We start from the raw sequence: 19248 nt of genomic DNA on the forward strand, positions 1-19248 counted from the left end.
AAGGATTGAAGAATAGAACAATATCGGACCTCTGAAAAGTATAAGCATGCATATGTATTCAGTACTTGGTTTGGGCCCCTTTTGCAGCAATGACTGCCTCAATGCGGCGTGGCATGGATGCTATCAGCCTGTGGCACTGATGAGGTATTATGGAAGACCAGGATGCTTCATTAGCGGCCTTCAGCAATTCTGCATTGTTTGGTCTCATGTCTCTCATCCTTCTCTTGGCAATGCCCCATAGATTCTCTATGGGGTCAGGTCAGGCGAGTTTGCTGGCCAATCAAGCACAGTACACTGTATACTTTTCAGAGGTCCGATATTGTTCTATTCTTCAATCCTTGTCTTCTTGGTTCCATGTAATATTCTAATTTTCTGAGATTGGAGATTTGGGGTTTTCATGAGCTGTACGCCATGATCATCACAATTATAACAAATTAAGGCTTGACTTATCTCGCTTTGCATGTAATGCGTCTGTCTCATATATCAGTTTCACCTTTTAATTTGCATTACTGAAATTAATGGACTTTTGCACGATATTCTAATTTTCCGAGTTTCACCTGTAGTTTGCCACAAGTACAAAAATAATCCCTATGGAGCTCCCCTTTGTTAAAAGTATATAAGAGAATGTGATGGTAAACAGAACTATTTCAATTAAAAATATGGGCTGATATGTTTGTAATACAGTGCTGATGCTGGTCATTGCACCCACCGCTGCACACAATAGGTAGCTCCAGTGGCATTGCGCAAGTGGGTAATTGTGCAACCTCTTAAAACTGGGCATCCGCAGTTGCACAGCACTACTTACAACTGCGTGCACACCATTTTAAGTAGTTGAGCAACTACTCACTTCTGCTGCCCCACCAGGGTTGCCTATGACGTGTGCAGCAGTATCGGCCAATGAACAACGCAAAGATTGCATTGCGCATCATGTTGGCTGTGGTTTCTGCCTTTCTGTCAGGATCGAATTTTTACTGAATTAGTGAGGAACCACACAGGAAAGTTTGAAAGGTAGACAAACTTTATTCTCAAGACAATAACTAAACAAATCCCAGCAAATTTAAAGCATACTAGTTCTTTTTCAGTGAAGGAAGAGTGCTCAAAAGAACCCTCTGGAGACCTCAAAACATGTTTGGCCTTGGCTAGTGATTACACGGAAGGAAGGAAGGGAACAAAAGTGTAATAAATGTGCTTCTAGAAACCCAATTTTAAAGCCTGGGGGCAACATACTTCATCACTCAGCAATCTGGGCACTAGTTTACTCATGTACCCTGCAAAGACAGACCTGTCTCTTTGAAGTAAATGCATCACCCATCACTAAAGTAGAAATTCACGCTCCAAAAGATTGCTAAGAAAAGTCTTCTTACCTTGTCTTCTTCTATTCTCTGCTTTCGTTTTTCCTCAACCGCAGCTCGCCTTCTCTCTTCTTTTAGCCTCTGCTCTTCTAATTTCTTTTTGCGCTCCTCTAGATGTTTTTCATAATACTGCTTTGCTCTCTCTTCTTTTTCTAACCAGGCAACTTCTCTAGCAGCTAAACAACAACAAAAGAAATTTCACACTAACTTTGCTTGCTTATGTCATCCTAACGTTCACTTGGCAATACCTTGTGTTTAAACAGCTTTACAGTATTCCAGTATTGAGGACATTCTCAATAATATTGCAGTAAGAGTGGTTATTAAGTCTTATTTTCCTGTCACTGCCCATCAAACTATTTTATCAGCAACCTAACCATTATAAAATCGCCTTAAACCAATTTAAAAGATCATGTCACATTTTTTTGTTATGAAATACTGTTTTAGCCATGGTTAAAGTCCAACCATCAGCGTTGTGCGTTGCCCTGGCCTGTACAAATAGCTAACTAGATGGATTCTATATCTAAACACAGAAAATGAAAAATATGGGAATCCTTTTGTAAATACTCGTCAGCCTTCCTACCACATACTGGATAATTTTCCCCGGATGATTTTCAAAGGCAGCAGCTCCGTGGAGAATGCAGTCTAAGCTAGAGTTTACTCAGGCATGTAGAACAATGGCCACATCACCATTTTACAAGAATGAGATTTGTTCTGGGCAGCAAGGCAGTGTGCGTGCCCGTGCATTCAGAGTGAGGCCTTCCTGATCCAACCAGAGAGATCTAAAATTAACTAGCAGACATCAAAAATGCGTGAGTACATGCGCACGCCTTAGAGGGAACACTGTTCCTAGATTAATTGGATTGTCTATCATTAACATCTCTATTTTCTCTAGACTGAGCTTCAGTTTATTCACTCTAGTCAAATTTGTTGCTGAATTCCAGATGCCTGTTTAGGGCTGCAAAGCTTTGGCACTCCAGCTATTGTTGAATTACAGCTTCCATCACCCTAGCCACAATGGCCAATAGTGATGTGCACATAGGGGTGTGCACAAAACTGGTTTGAGTCCAGACTGGACTCATCTGGCAGCCTGCAGGGGGTGCTGCTGTGGCCGTCGAGGAGTCTCAAAAGGTTCCCCCTCCCCCTGCCAGCCTCCCCCCGGTCTTCTTTGTGCCATTAAGGTCAATTTTCAGGCCCTCTCCTGGCTCACAGTAGCGATTTAGAAGGCTGCTGCGCATACACACTGGCCATTTGACACGAGAGGGCTGGAAAGGCCCAAAGACCGGGGGGAGGCCAGCAGAGAGAGGGGGAACTTTCTGAGATCACCCACCACGGCCGCGACAGCACCCCCTCTGGAGGTGAGTTTGTTTAGGACCTCTGAGCCAGGCTGGGGGCGGGGGTGTTCGGCTCAAACTTGAGCCGAACTGAACCGAGCTGAGCCCTGTTTGGGTTGAGGGTGAGCCATAAAACAAGCCTGGTTCGATGGCAAACTGACTCAACCTTGAGCCAGTTCATGCATCCCTAATGGATGATGGGAGCTGTGGTCCAACAACAGCTGGAGGGTCGAAGTTGTGCAGCCCTAATCTACATAAACTGTTTCATCTAGAAGTCTCTAAAAGTAGTGCAGCTACCACAAGCTTGATCAATTTTTCACTCTGCTAAAAAAAAATGGTTTGATTACTTACATCTCATTTTGCCCCCAAGGAAGAATAAGAATTTATTCTCAAAGGCAAAATAAGACGATTGTAGAATAAGAATAAAGTATGTAGTATATCATCAAACTGTCTTATGAAACATATTGACCAAGCAAAAGTAAATCATCCTAAAAATAATCTCTTATGCCATACTTTTTAAACCTTTCAGTTTCCATGAAAACTGTCTCCCGCCCAAATGAATAAACTTTATTAGGTCATTGTTTCAAGTCCCTTTATGATGAATTGCCCAGACAGAGTCATTTGCAGGTGGAATTTGAATGTTTTTGCTATCTTTCAGACCAAAGTTCAATCTCCAAAAGGTGTTACTACAAATTTGTGCTGCATGCAACAAAAGTGCATCATCTGTTATGGGAGAACCTTACAAGATGGTCAGCCCTCCTAATTAGATGTGCAAATGGCTGCCTGACTACCAACTCTGGCAGCCACTTAAGTGTATAGTGACATGGAGTAGACATTCTCATGATATCCTCATGTAGGGATGCACTGCAGGCAAGACACTCCCTAAAAAGATGACTAGCCAGAGCTACAGGGTTGCCAGCCCTGTAACCAGCCAGCCTCTTCCCAACCCCTATGGAAACTCTGGCAACTACAGTAGCAAAGAAAACAGAACATGGGCCGGCTTTTGGTTGTAGGAGGAAATTGGCCTCTCCTTGGGTCATGCCAAGACTGAACCAGTGCAATAGCTGCCTGGCAAAAGGGGATGCACCCCCCCACACACACTTTAATTCCATGCATTCTTAATGAAGCCAGAGCTCCTGACAATTTTTTAAATTGTATTTAAAATTTCATATATTGCTATTTCCACCACAAAGGCAGCCAAGGCAGAAAACAAAAATATAAAGATGCATAGACAGCCATCCCCCTCCTCCCTCCCTCTCTCTCTCTCTCACACACACAGCCAATATCTACTAGGTTTTCTAAGAATACAGAGAAAGTGGATAAGCGAGAACGATTCTGATGAGGGGACACCTTTAGAAGGTGACCTTCTGGCAATGGAGCTGCTAAAAATAAAAAAGCAATGGATACAAATCCTATTTAAGTCTCCATCATACATCACTAGCTTGTCAACCAGGAACAATTTTTGCCTCATGTTGATGGCAAGTTATGAATTCTTTTTGAATGCACAGAGTAAAAATTAATTCAGAATTTTAAATATATACTAACAGAAATATTTTTTTTTGAGGGGGGAACTATTTGAAACCTCTGCCATGAATGAACTGTGGCATGGCATGGACATTATTTATTTAATACATTTGTATACCACCCAAAACTTATGTTTCTGGGTGGTTTACAACAAAACAAGACAAATTAAAACAAAATTAAAAATGTTAAACTAAAATAATTAAAAATTAAACACAATGCTAAAGAAACTATTAAAAACCATAAATCTAATTAAAAGCCTGGGTGAACAAATGTGTCTTAAATGCCCTTTTTAGAGTTGTCAGAAACGGGGAGGCTCTTATTTCAGCAGGGAGCACATTCCAAAGCCTCGAGGAAGCAATCGAGAAAGCCCATCCCTAAGTAGCCAACAGATGAGCTGGTGGCAACTGCAGACGAAACTCTCCTAATGATCTCAATGGGTGGTGGGGTTCATGGCGAACACAACATTATCTTAAATACCCAGAGTCTAAGCTGTTTAGAGCTTTCTAGGTTATAACCAGTACCCTGTATTTTGCCCAGAAACTTACTGGCAACCAGTGTAGCTCTTTCAATACAGGAGTATAATGGTCTCTCCGAAACGACCCAGGGATCAACCTGGCTGCCATATTCTGTACCAACTACAGTTTCAGGACTATGTACAAAGGCAGCACCACATAGAGCGTATTGCAGTAGTCAAGTCTGTAGGTTACCAGCAGATGTTCTGAGGTCGTTTATTTCAAGAAACTGATATATATACCAGCTATATATATAGCTGGTATATCAGCTGAAGCTGATAGAAAGCACCTATGGCCACTGCCTCAACCTGGGAATCCAGGGAAACGTCAGGATCCAAAAGCACTCCCAGACTGCATACCTCTTCCTTCTGTGGAGGTGTGATCCCATCCAGAACCGGCAGTTCAAAATCATCTCCCGAGTTCCAGCCCTGCACAATAAGTACTTCTGTCTTATCAGGATTCAGTCTGTTATCAGTTTGTTATTAGCAAGATCTATATTTCCACTTGTAAGCACAGAAAAATATGTTATATAAATGATTTTACATCTTGATTATCTAAGCAAATAGCCACTGAAGAGATAATGTTTCTCTGTGCTTTATTTCAATATGCAAATAGCTGATAATCTAGACACCACACTGACAACTTATTTCTCTAGTACAGAAGATTTAACTTTAACATTATGCCACACTTGGAATGCCCAGTTTCTAACTCAACCTGTCCTGAGGGCCAGTTCACACAGTATCTCTGGTTCAAACAAATTTCTTTTAAAAACAGTGCATGCCTGCACGCACGCACACACACACAGTTGAATACAAGAGAAACTGTTGCAGTTTTTTAAAAACAGTATTTGGATCATGTGTAGAGCTGCCATTTGAACACTCACCCACACTCACACACCATGCAATAGAGGGAAATGACAGGAGAGCTTTGGTATGCCTGCAAAAGACAGTGTGTTAGAACACTTTCTAATCACGTGGGCAGGAAATATATTGTCCGTACCAGCCCCAAAAATGAATGCTTGTGTCTTTAAAAAGCTGATGACGGTTCCCAAGAACTTTAAATATGTTCCACTCTGATTTTAATAGGAAGTAAATATTTTTTTAAGTTACTTGTTGGATTTAAACAATATGACTGTATTTAACACTGACATAATGGCTGACACATTCTGCAGCATAGAACAGGCTGTGTAGACCCACCCATACCATTGCAGAACTCTAAAATGCACAGTGTTGCTACTGTGCAAGAGGGCTAATATAGCTCACCCTTATGTAATTGCAGGTGGTATGCTACCTTGAATTATTCCCAGTGCAAGTACTGTGCAACCCGTAATTGCACAAGGATGGAATGGCCCTCTTGCGCAGCAGCATCGCCACGTGTTTCAGAGCCCTGCAGTGAGACAGGAGAGGCTACCTCCCCCACCCCTGCCACTGCTGGTTATGCTGCAGAACATGTCAGCCATGTTAGAGATCCGTTACAGAATTATAGCTGGGTCACAGATGAAAGGGATAACAACTATTGCACCGGTTTAATTTGTAGTTTAGATATTCCTTTTGATAACAGAAAATAGGGCATGACAGCCATTGCTAATTGGTTGAAATGACAAGAGTTGATGTTCTAAACTGTATGGAAAAACTGAAGTCTAGCAAATCGCCAGGGCAAGATGGCATCCATCCAAGAGTCCTTAAAGAACTCAAATGTGAAATTGCCGACCTCCTTGCAAAAATATGTAACTTATTCCTGCAATCAGGCTCTGTACCAGAGAACTGGAAAGTAGCCAATGTAACACTGATTTTCAAAAAGGGATCCAGGGGTGATCCAGGCCAGTTAGCTTAATGTCTGTTCCAGGCAAATGGATAAAAAGCTTTCTCAAGGATAAAACTGTAAAGCGCATAGAAGAACCAGCATGCCTTCTTCAAAGGAATATCTTGCCTCACGAACCTTTTAGTGTTCTTTGAGAGTGTCAATAAGTGTGTGGATCAAGGTGATCCAGTTGACATAGTATACCTGGACTTCCAAAAAGCTTTTGACAAAGTTCTTCATCTAAGACTCTTGAGGAAACTCAGCAGTCATGGGATAAGGGGACAAGTACATGTGTGGATTGCTAAGTGGTTGAAAGACAGAAAACAGAGGGTAGGTATAAATGGAGAGTTTTCACAATGGAGGGAACTGGGGTCCCCCAGGGATCTGTAATGGGACTGGTGCTTTCTAATTTGTTCATAAATGATCTAGAAGTAGGGGTAAGCAGTGAAGTGGTCAAATTTGCAGATGGCACTAAACTATTTAGGGTAGTGAAATCCACAAAAGATTGCGAAGAGCTTCAAAAGGATCTCTCCAAACTGGGTGAGTGGGTGACAAAGTGGCAAAAGCGGTTCAGTGTTGGCAAGTGTAAAGTGATGCAAATTGGGATGAAAAAAACCAACTTCAAGTATATGCTGATGGGACCTGAGCTGTCGGGTGACTGACCAGGAGAGGGATCTTGGGGTCGTGGTGGACAGCTTGTTGAAAATGTTGACTCAATGTGCGGCAGCTGTGAAAAAGGGCAATTCCATGCTAGGGATCATTAGGAAGGGGACTGAAAATAAAATGGCTAATATCATATTGCCCTTGTACAAAACTATGATGTGGCCACACTTGGAGTACTGCATACAATTCTGGTCACCACATCTAAAAAAGGACATGGTAGAACTGGAAAAGGTGCAGAAGATGGCAACCAAGATGATCAGGGGCCTAGAGCACCTTTCTTATGAGGCAAGGCTACAACACCTGGGGCTTTTTAGTTTAGAAAAAAAGATGACTGTGGGGAGACATGATAGAAGTCCATAAAATAATGCATGGTATAGAAAAAGTGGATAAAGAGAAATTTCTCTCTCTCTCACACATAACACTAGAACCAGGGGTCATCCCATGAAATTGATTGTCAGGAAATTTAGGACCAACAAATGGAAGTACTTTTTCACACAACACATAATCAACTTGTGGAATTCTCTGCCACAGGATGTGGTAACAGCCAACAACCTGGATGGCTTTAAGAGGGGTTTGGATAACTTCATGGAGGAGAGGTCTATCAACGGCTACTAGTCAAAGGGCTATAAGCCACCTCCAACCTCAGAGGCAGGATGCCTCTGAGTACCAGTTGCAGGGGAGTAACTGTAACAGCAGGAGAGAGGGCATGCCCTCAACCCCTGCCTGTAGGCTCCCAGTGGCATCTGGTGGGCCACTGTGTGAAACAGGATGCTGGACTAGATGGCTATGAGCCTGATCCACAGAATAAAAAAGTTAAAACAATTTCATGGGATAAAAGCAATTAAACGGTTTAAAATTAATTTCAGTTAAAAGCCTGGGGTGGGGAGGAAGTGTGTCTTGAGGGTCTTTTCTGAAAGCAATCAGAGATGGAGATGCCTATGTTTTGACAGGGAGCATAATATGCATATTCATATTAGATACTTTTCCATTACATTTTTGTTTTGAAGAACAAACTCATGGGTGAGCAGACAATGCATGTACCATTGAAAACATCATTATATTTAATATACTTAATTCTCTTAGCCAGCCACCAGCCATGTGTGGGGATGTAGCGCAAGGCTATGTGTGCTGGCGAGGGAGGCGCCTGATTGGCTGGGCACCTGTTGGCCTCTGTGAAGGTAATGGCGGTGAGGAGAGGCAGGCGAGGTGGCAGCGGCTGCATTGGGGAGGTGGCGGTGGGAAGGAAGGAAAAGCGGCAGCTGTGTTTGGGGAGGCGGCGGCAGCGGGACCAGCCATGGCGGGGAGGTGGAGGTGGGCCCAGCTGTGGTGAGGAGAGGCAGGCGCTGCGGCGGTAGCAGGTCGGGCCACGGTGGGGAGAGGCAGACGAGGCGACGACGGGCACGGCTACAGCAGGGAGGCGGCAGCAGTGAGGAGGCAGCGGCGGGCCCAGCCGCCAGGGTGAGGAGGCGGTTGGGCCTCCAGGCCAGAAACCGCAGTGAGAGGAAGAAGCGGGCCGGGTAGGCATCAGAGACACCTGGGGGAAGAGGGCACATACGCTCTGCGCCAGGTCTGCTTGTAGATTAATAAAGCTGCTTCCTTGCCACAACTTATTTGGAAAAGTCCACACAACTTGATCTATAGAGTCTTTTCCACGTTACATTTTTTTCTACTGACATATGTACTTAGCATCTGTTCAACACAGTATGGAAAATAAACCAATGAAATTTATTTCATCCTATCATAGAGTTATATTTTCCTGGTTCAACTCAGGATACTTTAAAAAACTGTTTGTAGATGGAAATATTACAAATTGAATGTGAGGACTGAACAGAACTTGCCATGTCATCCCTTTTGGGTTTACAGTTTGTGCAGTACCAAAACACCCAGACTTGTACATTTGCTCTGCAAGTCTTCAAAGTTTCCACTATGTGAGAAGTACCCATTCAGAAGCAGGCATGACTGAGACTTACAAGCAAAGAAAACTCTGTCAATCTCTCCCCACCCCACAAAAAACCCAAGAGTTGGGAAGAAAAAGTAACACATGAAGAGGTACCTATAAAATAGGTAAAAGAAAGGAAAGATTGTGCCTTCGAGTTGCTGTTGACTCTGGAGACCACAGAGCCATGTGGTTTTCTTGGTGTGATATAGGTGACTAAACAGGAGTGGTTTGCCATTGCCTTTCTCCCGCACAGTCTGAGATGATGCCTTTGCCGTTGTCACCGAAGTGAGCATCCGCCTCCAGCAACTTCCTATATCACTGCTGCCTGATATAGGTGACTACAAATATATATTTACTAGGCATTGTCTGGAAAGCACACTGGGCCGGTGGAGATTCAAACTAACAGCCTCTTGCATGAGGCACAGCAACAGGATGGCTTTCTAATACAGGAACAAATAGATGCCAGCATAGTGATGTAGTTCAAGTGTTGGACTAGGACCAGGGAGACCTGGATTCAAATCTCTGCTCAGACAAGAAACTAATTGGACCAGTTACTTATATCTCAGTCTAGCCTACTTCAAAGGGTTGTTGTGAGGACAAACATAACCATGTACCCCACTCTGGATTCCTTGGAGGAAGAGTAGAAAATAAATGTAAATAAGTAAAACCAGACAGAAATATGCTGTATGCAATTCAAACCAAAGCTGCCAACAGTGAAATTTACCTGCAATGCAGACATGCACTTTGAACCAACTGCTTTCCTTAGCTAAGTACTTTCCCTAAACACAGCATTTCCCATCCAACTACAAGTGACAACAGCTGATTTTAATCCCTGAAGGCAACTCAGTCTTGAAGCCAACCTTCTGATTATCTGGAAAACATCTACTGTTGCCCCCAATATGTTAGCAGCTCCCTTCTGACTTCTTTAAAAAGTGCCACAATGGACTGATCAATGACAGCAGATGGAAAAGAAGAGCATGATTAGAATACTGTTGGCACTGAACAGCTCTAATCTGATTAATGGCATTAACTTCCTGTCTTGTGTTCATTGTATACTGTTCAATCAATTGGAAAGAGTTGCTGTAGCAAAAAAGAATTCTCTTGTGAACACACTATTCAATTGTTATAAAGGTGAATGTTGCAAAGCTATGCCTATTTTGACAAGTCAGAGCTGCAGCTTGTTTTGCAATGTGCAAACAATATTAAATTACTCTCTGAAGAGCAAATTCATTTAGAAGCTTCATTTGCCCATCTAAAGACATTTCCTTCAGAGAAGCAAAAATGAATCCTGGAAAATACTGATCATCTCTCTCTCTTTCTCTTCTCAAACTGTGCCTCTCTGAAGGCTTAAGATTCATATGACCCCTTCCCTTGCTGCTCAAGAAATAGCAGCAATGGGGGTTACTCTCTCTCTGTTTTGCCACTGATGTAATTTCAGGCAGGTTCGTGGTTGCTCTACGACTGCTCTCCCATTACCTGAAAGTCAGTCATAGCGTACCCACTGCAGCTTTCAGTTCAATACTGGATTTTGAAAAACCTTTTAATATAAAAGTTGGGCTCTGTTAGTTCCCAGTGTCTCTTCAGGTAGATCTACATGACAGACTGATTGAGTTTAAAATTAAATTACTCTCCGACTTTAATTTATCATGGCTCCCACTGCTCCTGTTTGGTGCAAGTTCTGAGCATTCTGTTAGAGATCCTTCATAGAATTATAGCTGGGTCACCGATTGAGATGTATAACAACTATTGCACCAGTTTAATTTGTAGCGTAGATATTCCCTTTGATTACAGAAAATGGGACAAGACGTTCAACTGGGGTGTGTAAAAAGCAGCAAGCTACCTCTAGGAAATATCTCTTCCATTAGTGGTTGGGTTTATTCCCAGAAAAGTTAGGACTATTAGTTCTCACTGTATTCCTGCCAATTTGCAGTCAGGGGGAAAATTATTCTGCATCAAAATTTATACCGACAGGAAAGGGCATCAGCAGTTACACTCTAAATGAAGTGTTACAAAATGCCACAACTCCTTTAGTTTGCTGAGGCAGACTGAATATTTTTGAGTTCCAGAGTGCGTGAAGCAATTATCGGCATTTCAGCTCCTTTCAGAGAAGCAGAATGAATATAAACGCATGTAAGAACAATTCACAGACAGTGAGGCAAGCAGTCTAAAATGCTAGCATTTTCTAACAAGAAAAAAAAAAGGAGCAGACTTGAATATGGTTAAATTTAAAAGCAATCAGACAATATTAACTTAGACTGAGAAACTTTATCTTGCTTTTATGGCGGCTAAAAGAACCTCCAGCACAGATCAGTCCATGCACCCTAGCAGTATTTTGTCTGCTGAGTCACGAGAGGTGAAGCATGAGGGACTCCTTCACACACTACTTTTTCCAACATGGTAGTCAGTCTTTTGGTCCAGGTCTCTTCTGTGCTCCACTCTTGTGCCCTGCCCAGTTTCTTCAAGTATCTCCCCAAGCACATCAGTTTAATCCCAATTTGTCAGGGTTGGGAAATATGTCAATGTTGATGGAAGGAACAAGACTGATTAAGTTTACAAAAATACTCATGAAAATGTTGTCCTGGATTGATGGTTGGCAGTAAATAAAAGAAAATGCAAACAAACAGAAATATAAGAACATGAACAACACTGCTGCTTTGTGCTCTCCCTAGCAGACTGTGTCTCAAATGCATGTCCAAATGTAAGAGAGATCATCCTCCAATATAATAACTTGATAAACAGACACAGAGCATCTGCTTGTTACTTCCCATGCCTAATTTGATAATGCACATCTAACTGTATTCTGAAAAAATGTATTCTGTATGGCCTAAATACAGGAGGGAGCACATTCTTTAATTAAATTGTGAAATAATTATAGCGCTTTTCTTTCTTTCTATTCTCCTGAGCTATATGCCAAAATGAACATAAATAGGGTCAGCAGAAAGCAACTATACTGTACCATTATGATATTTTACAAATTATGTTGTGAGGAGCAAGAGTGTAATCTTGCCAATATGCAGATTATCATGATCAAGTCTCCTTTTTAGCATTTTATTTTAATACAATAACATTTAAAGAAAATCATCTGTGGTTTGAGTTTTTTGGAACTTTGTCAGTAGATACAAACATAATTGGAAGTGAAGGGAAAGGAAAGGGAAGGAAAAATATAAGATGGAAGCTAAGGGCACAACTCCCAAAGCACACTGTGATGCTGGTTTGACCCAACCTTCGTCATTCAAATGACAGTTTAGGCAGCCAAGCTAGGCAAACCACAGGTACAGCTGAGAACTGCCCTGTCCAAACAGGTCAGATATACAAGTGAACCCTGTTATCCGCAGGGGTTCCACTCTCTGCTACAATCATGGATAATGGAACTGTGGATAAGTGGGCATTAAATCAATGGGACTGGGGCAGGGTAGGTTCCTGGAAGCTTCAAAAATGCAGAAAAATAGCAAAAAGGGGCAGAAAAAAAGGAAACAAAGTGCCCTACCATGCTTTGAGGGTCTGCAGCTGTCCTGGAATGCCCCCAAATACCCCAAATTATAATTTCTCTGCAATTTTTCATGGGATTTTTTTTTTAAAAGTGAGCCACAAAACGGCTCCTTTCCTTAAAATGGTGAAATGACCTCAGATGTCATTTCCGGCCACCCTGAAACTGTGGCTACACGCAAATTAACCCTTTAAATACAACCTTTCTCCCTGTATATTCCAAAAAAGGTGTCCATTACCCAACTGTGGATAGGTGGAACCGTGGATGTCAGGTCAGCGAATGACAAGGTTCGCCTGTATTCCAAAGGCTGCCAGGAGAGCAAAATGTGTTCCAGTTTTGACCTTTGTACTGAGATGCATTGACCACTGACAAGGGGTCCACTGTCAGAGGTGGTCAGATGGTTCACCACCACACCAAAGGTGTGCTTCAGAACAAGAATTTACTTTCTGCTGTAGAAGTGAACTGGCCCTATTATCTTTCACGGCAGAAAATTACAAGATGTGCCTGAAAGGCCTGAAAGGTCAGGCTGTGCTGCGTTAAGTATCCCCCAGGTTCTATGGCTCATACTTTCCCTCTACCACAACCACCTTGGCATGGGGAGTCCCTTGCCAGAGGTGGCAGAGGAAAAGGACCTGAGACAAGGAGCAACTTGTTACCTCACCTCACCTTGGAGGTCCTGCCCCTGCCTTACTACAGTCCTGCCCCCTTGGCTAGCACTAGCTGATATTCCCTCTTGCCTCTTCTGAGTGAGCTCTGCCTATATGCTAGTCTGTTGCTTGCAGCAGCATGCATCTGGGTTGACCCCCTCTCTCACTCCCAGCAACCACTGCCTTGCTTGCCTGCCAATCCAGCACCCTCTGGTTGCTGCCCAGCAGCACTTGTCCTTTCAGTCAAGGAGCAGCTGGCTGCCTCACCTGTATCTGTTGCTCTCTGGCTGCCACGAGTAGCACCGCACTTGTCTGCTTTGTCTCCATGCTGGGGAGACAATGGTAGCCAGAGGCCAGAAAGCACCTCAATGGCTGCGGCTGCAGCAGCAGCTAGAGACCCCAGGTGGGTGAAGCCAGATGCAGACTGGTGAGTACATGCTCAGGCCCAAAGGGCAGGGCTGTGGCAAGACAATGGAGGAGGGAAGGGAAGGAAGAGGGGAAGCAGCAGTAGCAGCAGAAAGGCAGGGGCAGATCAGCTGCAAACAGGTGGACACTTGCTGCCCCTCCGCGCACTTGTGCCTGAGACAGTTGGCTTAGTTTGCCTCATGGAAGAAGTGCCTCATGCCCTTGCCCCATTCCTTCCTTCCTCCTCTCCAGGGCTACATCTCTTTTCCTGTCTGCCTCAGTTGTAGCAATAATTCAAGTGGCAATGGCAGCAGCCCAGGCCACACAGTTCCTCACTTGCTTCTTGCAGCCATAGCAACAGCCTTCAGAAAGCACTGCCCTCAGTACTGATGCAAAGAGGCTGCTAATAGCTTTTCAGAATCTGCAGCTCCTGGCACTGACTAGCTTTTACCCATCTCTTGCAACCAAGACACATTCGGCTTTTATATGAATTACAAGATGTACTTATGCCAAGTGACATATTTGCCCAGAAAAACACAGGTAAGAAGCAGAAGCATCTCCTCTGTGATTATTTCTTGACTGAGTAACCATCTTAGTACATTTACTTTAGTATCCTAAAAAAGGCTGTAGGAAGTACACCAGAGGGTCATTCATGTGAATACCAGAGGGTCTGTCAACTAAGATCCTGTTCAAACAAGTAGAATTTCTCAGCACTGGGCATGAGAGTGAAATTTGTCCTATATTTAAGTTCTTCATCGTATCAGTGAACATGCAGTGAATGTTGGGACAAGTACAGTACATGTAAAGGGGCACGATGCATATACAGTATGTACGAGCATGGGGCCTCTGCCCCCTTACACAGTCATGCTGGAAATCACCAGTGGAAAGGACAGATGTTGTGATAACCTCCCCTCTACATATTTAGTCATGTGCACATTGTGGGAAGGGAGAAGGGTACCAAGCCTTAAGCAGACTTGGGGCTCTTCCTACCATGCACAGAACCAGGGGCGTAGGTAAGGGGGAGGGGGCCTGTGTTCATCCCTCTCCCCGGCGGCCCTTCAGAGTGAGGGAGATAGTGAAGAAAATAGGGAGGGGTGGAGCTGGGGCCCCCGGGTTCTTTGAACTCATTCACTCAATTATAGCTATGTCCCTGCACAGAACCTTCAGTAAGTACCAAATGCCTACATGAGTAGGCCCTGCTTATATATCACTATGCGTAAAACCTACCCATTGGGGCCAGGACAGGAATCAGCTAGATCTCAGAGATCTATTCTTAAGATTTTAAGGTCTATTTGATTCAAAAAGAACACTTCAGATGTAATTATACTCTCATTCTTCCTGTTTCTTAATTTAATAATACAGACATCAAATTACAAGCAAATTACAACCCACAAAAACTATCAGTTAAAAAATCCTTTTAAATGTGACTCACCTAACACCTTTTCCCGTTCCTCTCTCCGTTCTCTGGCAAGTCGTTGTCTTTCATCAACTTTCAGTATTGGGGCAGGATCTGCAAAGTAACAAAGTAGGAAAATAAATTATTTAAACTATCAAATTAAAAAATGCATGACTCTAAAATCAATTAATCAGCAGTTTAAAAACAAAACAAAACCCCATGTAGTAGTAATTTAAGTCATTGTAGAGCCAGACATTGCTTTACCACTTCAGTGAGAAACCGACCCACGTGTTTGAGAATTAATTAGAAAGCAGTACAATTTTATCCTCCATGGCAACTATTTTAGAGTTAAGAGTTTGTACTTTTTTTTTAAAAGCGCCAAATGCAATTTACACACAGAGTCATGCTGCAATGTATACAGATAACTTCAGTCCTAAATGAGCCAGAAAGTCGTATGAGTGAAGACCCAGTAACTATTAGGTTTTGGCCTATATAGTAATGTATAAAGCACCTCACAGACCTCAAAGTCAGTGCTATTCTTTAAAGTAGCAGACTAGTTTGATTTTGTTGGCATAAGTAATAGATCTTGTTGACTTCATAACAACTTCTGTTTTAAGGGAACACGAATGAGAGGTTATTTGCTTGGCACTGTGCCCAGGTGCCAACAACTGGGTGATGGGCACAAATGACCAGCTGACACCCTGTCATCAACCACATAAAATTTAAGATGTGTGATGAGGTTTCACAGCATAGGGGATTCCTTTGTCCCCCCGCCCCATTTCTACAGAACTCTCTTTTCAGCTGAATACTTCTCAAGGCTGAACTGCAAGATAAATGACATTTAGACAGTTGTAAAACTGGCAGTTTGTACAGTGTACATGCTCAAGGAAACATAACTTCCCTGATTTATTTCATCCCTGGGCTTTCCAAGGACTATAAAAGGAGGGAGGGAAATGTACTGCCAGGGCCTTATGTAACAACACACAAAGAAAGGTCAATATTTCAAGTATAGTCCAGCAGCAAATCTGTTCTCTGGACGCTGTGAAGTAACAATTAAAAACAACAACAACCAGGAGTTTAATTTCAATCAGGTCTCAAGACCTTAAATTTAATTTTGATGCCAGGTCTCAACTACAAATGTGCAGGCATACTGGCATTTCTGAGCATGGGCAGTGCCATACACTATCCATAACAAATTGGTTAGAGGGTGAGACCCCATCTACACCTTTTTACTTTCCAAATGTTCTAAAAAATAGGAGCTTCGCTGTAAATGTGGCCAAAAAAAAAAGGAAATATAAAGTTACACCAGTTTAATACAACCAGGTATTTGCATGCTCATGCAGTTTACATTGTATAAGCTTCCTCATATAGAGGTTTCTAAAATCGTGATCGTGATCAGACTTATGGAATCTAGTTGCTTGAGCAGAATCCTGGAAATCTCTTTGAAGAAAGAAATTTCTTGCCTGTATAGCTGTAGCAAAAATCATGCAAAAGTGATGGTATTTCTTCACTTAGCATAACTATCTATTTCTCTACCCTATTCCATCTCCAATGTTTTGCATAATAAAAAGTTGTTATTGTTGTTGTTGTTGTTATTATTATTATTATTATTAAAACTTTTATACTGCCCTTCCAAAAGGCTCAGGGCGGTTTACATTAAAACACCATTAAAATCAGTTAATAATTAAAACAAAAATTATAAAGCATAAAACAATGATTAACAATTAAAAACATCATAAAACAACAATTAAATAATCAGAACAATTTAAAAACAAGTTTTAAAAAGCTGAGATGCAATATTATAAGCACTGGGAAAAGTAGTGAAAAGACTGCTCCACTTTACAAACTGTATGAAGCATGCAAACTTTAAAAATATATGTCAAATTTTCGTATTTATTCTTGTTTCAGAATTTCATTTGCAACTGCAGCCTATGGGAATTTGAGCAGAGAATTCCAGATCACCTGGTGACAAGCAACAGCAGCAGCTCATAACAGACAACTGATAACCATTTGCTATAACCCTATAGCCATTTGCTATAACCCTGCTAACTTGGCAAAGAGGCACCTTTTAACATGGTGATTCTCTTTATTTAGCAGAGGGAGAGTAACTGGCCCTCTCCTCCACCCCCAGCACAGTACCTCCAGTGACAGTTGCTGGTGTCTATCTTATGTTTCTTTTTAGATTGTGAGCCCTTTGGGGACAGGGATCCATATTATTTATTAATCATTTCTCTGTGTAACCTGCCCTGAGCCATTTTTGAAAGGGCGGTATAGAAATTAAATTAAATTAAAAATTAATGAACAGTGTGCTCGTGCTTAAACCATTCATATATTACGGTTGGTAAAAGGAGTGCATCTTGTATCAGAAATGCAAAGGTTTTAAAAAGTAGAACTATAAACACACAATGGTAAATTAAAACACCTTTCCCCCCCTAACATATTTATATACCGCCTGATATGAGTATCTCTAGGCGGTGTACACAATTTAACACACAATAAATATAAAACAAAGTAATAACAATTAAAACAATTTCACAGAATAAAAAAGTTAATACAATTTCATGGGATAAAAACAATTAAACAGTTTAAAATTAATTTTATTTAAAAGCCTGAGAACACAAGTGTGTCTTGAGGGTCTTCTAAAAATAAATCAAAGATGGAGATGCTCTTATTTCAACAGGGAGCATATTTCAAAGCCCTGGGACAGCCATAGAGAAGCCCTAGTTCCGAATCGCCAAAAAAGCCCAGGTGCTATCTTAAGTACTCTGGAACCAACATTAAAACTGCCATCATATTTTCAGTTTCCTGTGCAATTTATGGTGGCTATATATGCAACAGAAACAATTCTCTCATATTACAAAGATCTCAGGGACCACGACACGCAGCCCATGCTCCCCTTTAAATGCTTCCATTTAACTCTCTCACAGGAAATCTCAATATTACTATGAAAATTTAAAGGAACTGAAAATCTCGAAAATATCTAGCTTTCCCCAGTATAGTATGTAACCATAGAGAATCTGTTTGCCTTTTCCAATCTTTCTAATCTATATTTGAAAAGAAATTTTAAAAATACAGTATCACCTGTACAATCCCAACACATTATTGAAAATTATTGAATTCTAAAATACATTTTGGGCAAACTGTTGTACACAGATGGATACCTGACTTGGCTCCAGTGTTGCTAGTATTTTGCCCTAACGAAGCAGAGGTGGGGCGGTTGGTTGAAGCAGCTTTTTTGTCTTGTACCTTGGAGCTTTCAGATACTAGAAGAAAAATAAATAGAAATATTCAATCAATCATATTGAACATCTTTGTTTTTGTTAATACAACTCAAGTCACCCTGGGATAGCCAGATTAGCCATAAAACATACTTGGCATGATCACCACCCTGCCACATTTAATCATTGTAGGAGATCATTAGGGATGTGCGAACCGGTTCGAATTCGAACCAGGGTGGTTCGAAGGTTTGAATTCGAACCGAACCAGAGGGTGGTTCGATTTGAACCGGTTCGGACATCCAAAAATTGGTAGGATGGTAGCTGGCACCCAGGGGTACCTGCCACCCAAACCCCAAAGCAATCGGACACTCGTACGATTTTTTATGAATTTTTGAAAATTACTTCTATTTTTTTCTCATAGGGTATAATGGGACTCCAACCAGCCCATTATACCTTATTGTGGAGCACCCATGGGTGCCAACAACCACCCAAACCCTGAAGCAATCGGACAGTATTACGATTTTTTATGAATATCTGAAATGTTTTTAATTATTTTTCTCATAGAGTATAATGGGACCAGAACCAGTCCATATTCCCTATTGTGGAGCACCTAGGGGCACAAAAGCGGGGTGGGTGGTATACAGACAGGGGTGTCTACCACCCACAAAACCCCAATGCTATTGGACACCCCTCTGATTATTGGTGAATTGTTAAAGTATTTTTGAATTCCTCATAGGGAATAACGAGAATTGAAGCAAATGTATAGCTTCACTTCGGGGGGAAAGGGGTGTCGTAGAGCAGAGTGTGGTGGGTGGTAGTTCCCAGGGTGGGCAAGGAAGCTATCAGGATTATTTGAAAGGAATTGGGCAAAGGGCTGATTTTTAAGTGATTTTTGAAGTTTACGCGTCTTTAAGGTTTTTCTCCATAAAGAAGCATGGAGGTGTCTGCAAATGTACAGCTTCATGTTGGGGGCA

At 42.0% G+C, this 19248-nt stretch overlaps 1 protein-coding gene across 6 annotated transcripts in view; it reads right to left on the reverse strand.

The window, feature by feature from the left end:
- The window catches only part of MAP7 (microtubule associated protein 7), a 164451-nt gene that overhangs the window by 39643 nt on the left and 105560 nt on the right, over positions 1–19248 (reverse strand). For all 6 annotated transcript variants that reach the window (XM_053288709.1, XM_053288707.1, XM_053288698.1 and 3 more), the window contains exons 2-4: positions 18218–18319; positions 15093–15170; positions 1365–1528 (exon numbers count right to left, since the gene is read on the reverse strand). In XM_053288709.1, the coding sequence (XP_053144684.1) occupies positions 1365–1528; positions 15093–15170; positions 18218–18319 (344 nt within the window). The remainder of the gene's footprint in view (positions 1–1364; positions 1529–15092; positions 15171–18217; positions 18320–19248) is intronic.

Source organism: Hemicordylus capensis, chromosome 1, assembly GCF_027244095.1.
Source record: "Hemicordylus capensis ecotype Gifberg chromosome 1, rHemCap1.1.pri, whole genome shotgun sequence".
In the NCBI taxonomy this organism is placed as follows: Eukaryota; Metazoa; Chordata; class Lepidosauria; order Squamata; family Cordylidae; genus Hemicordylus; species Hemicordylus capensis.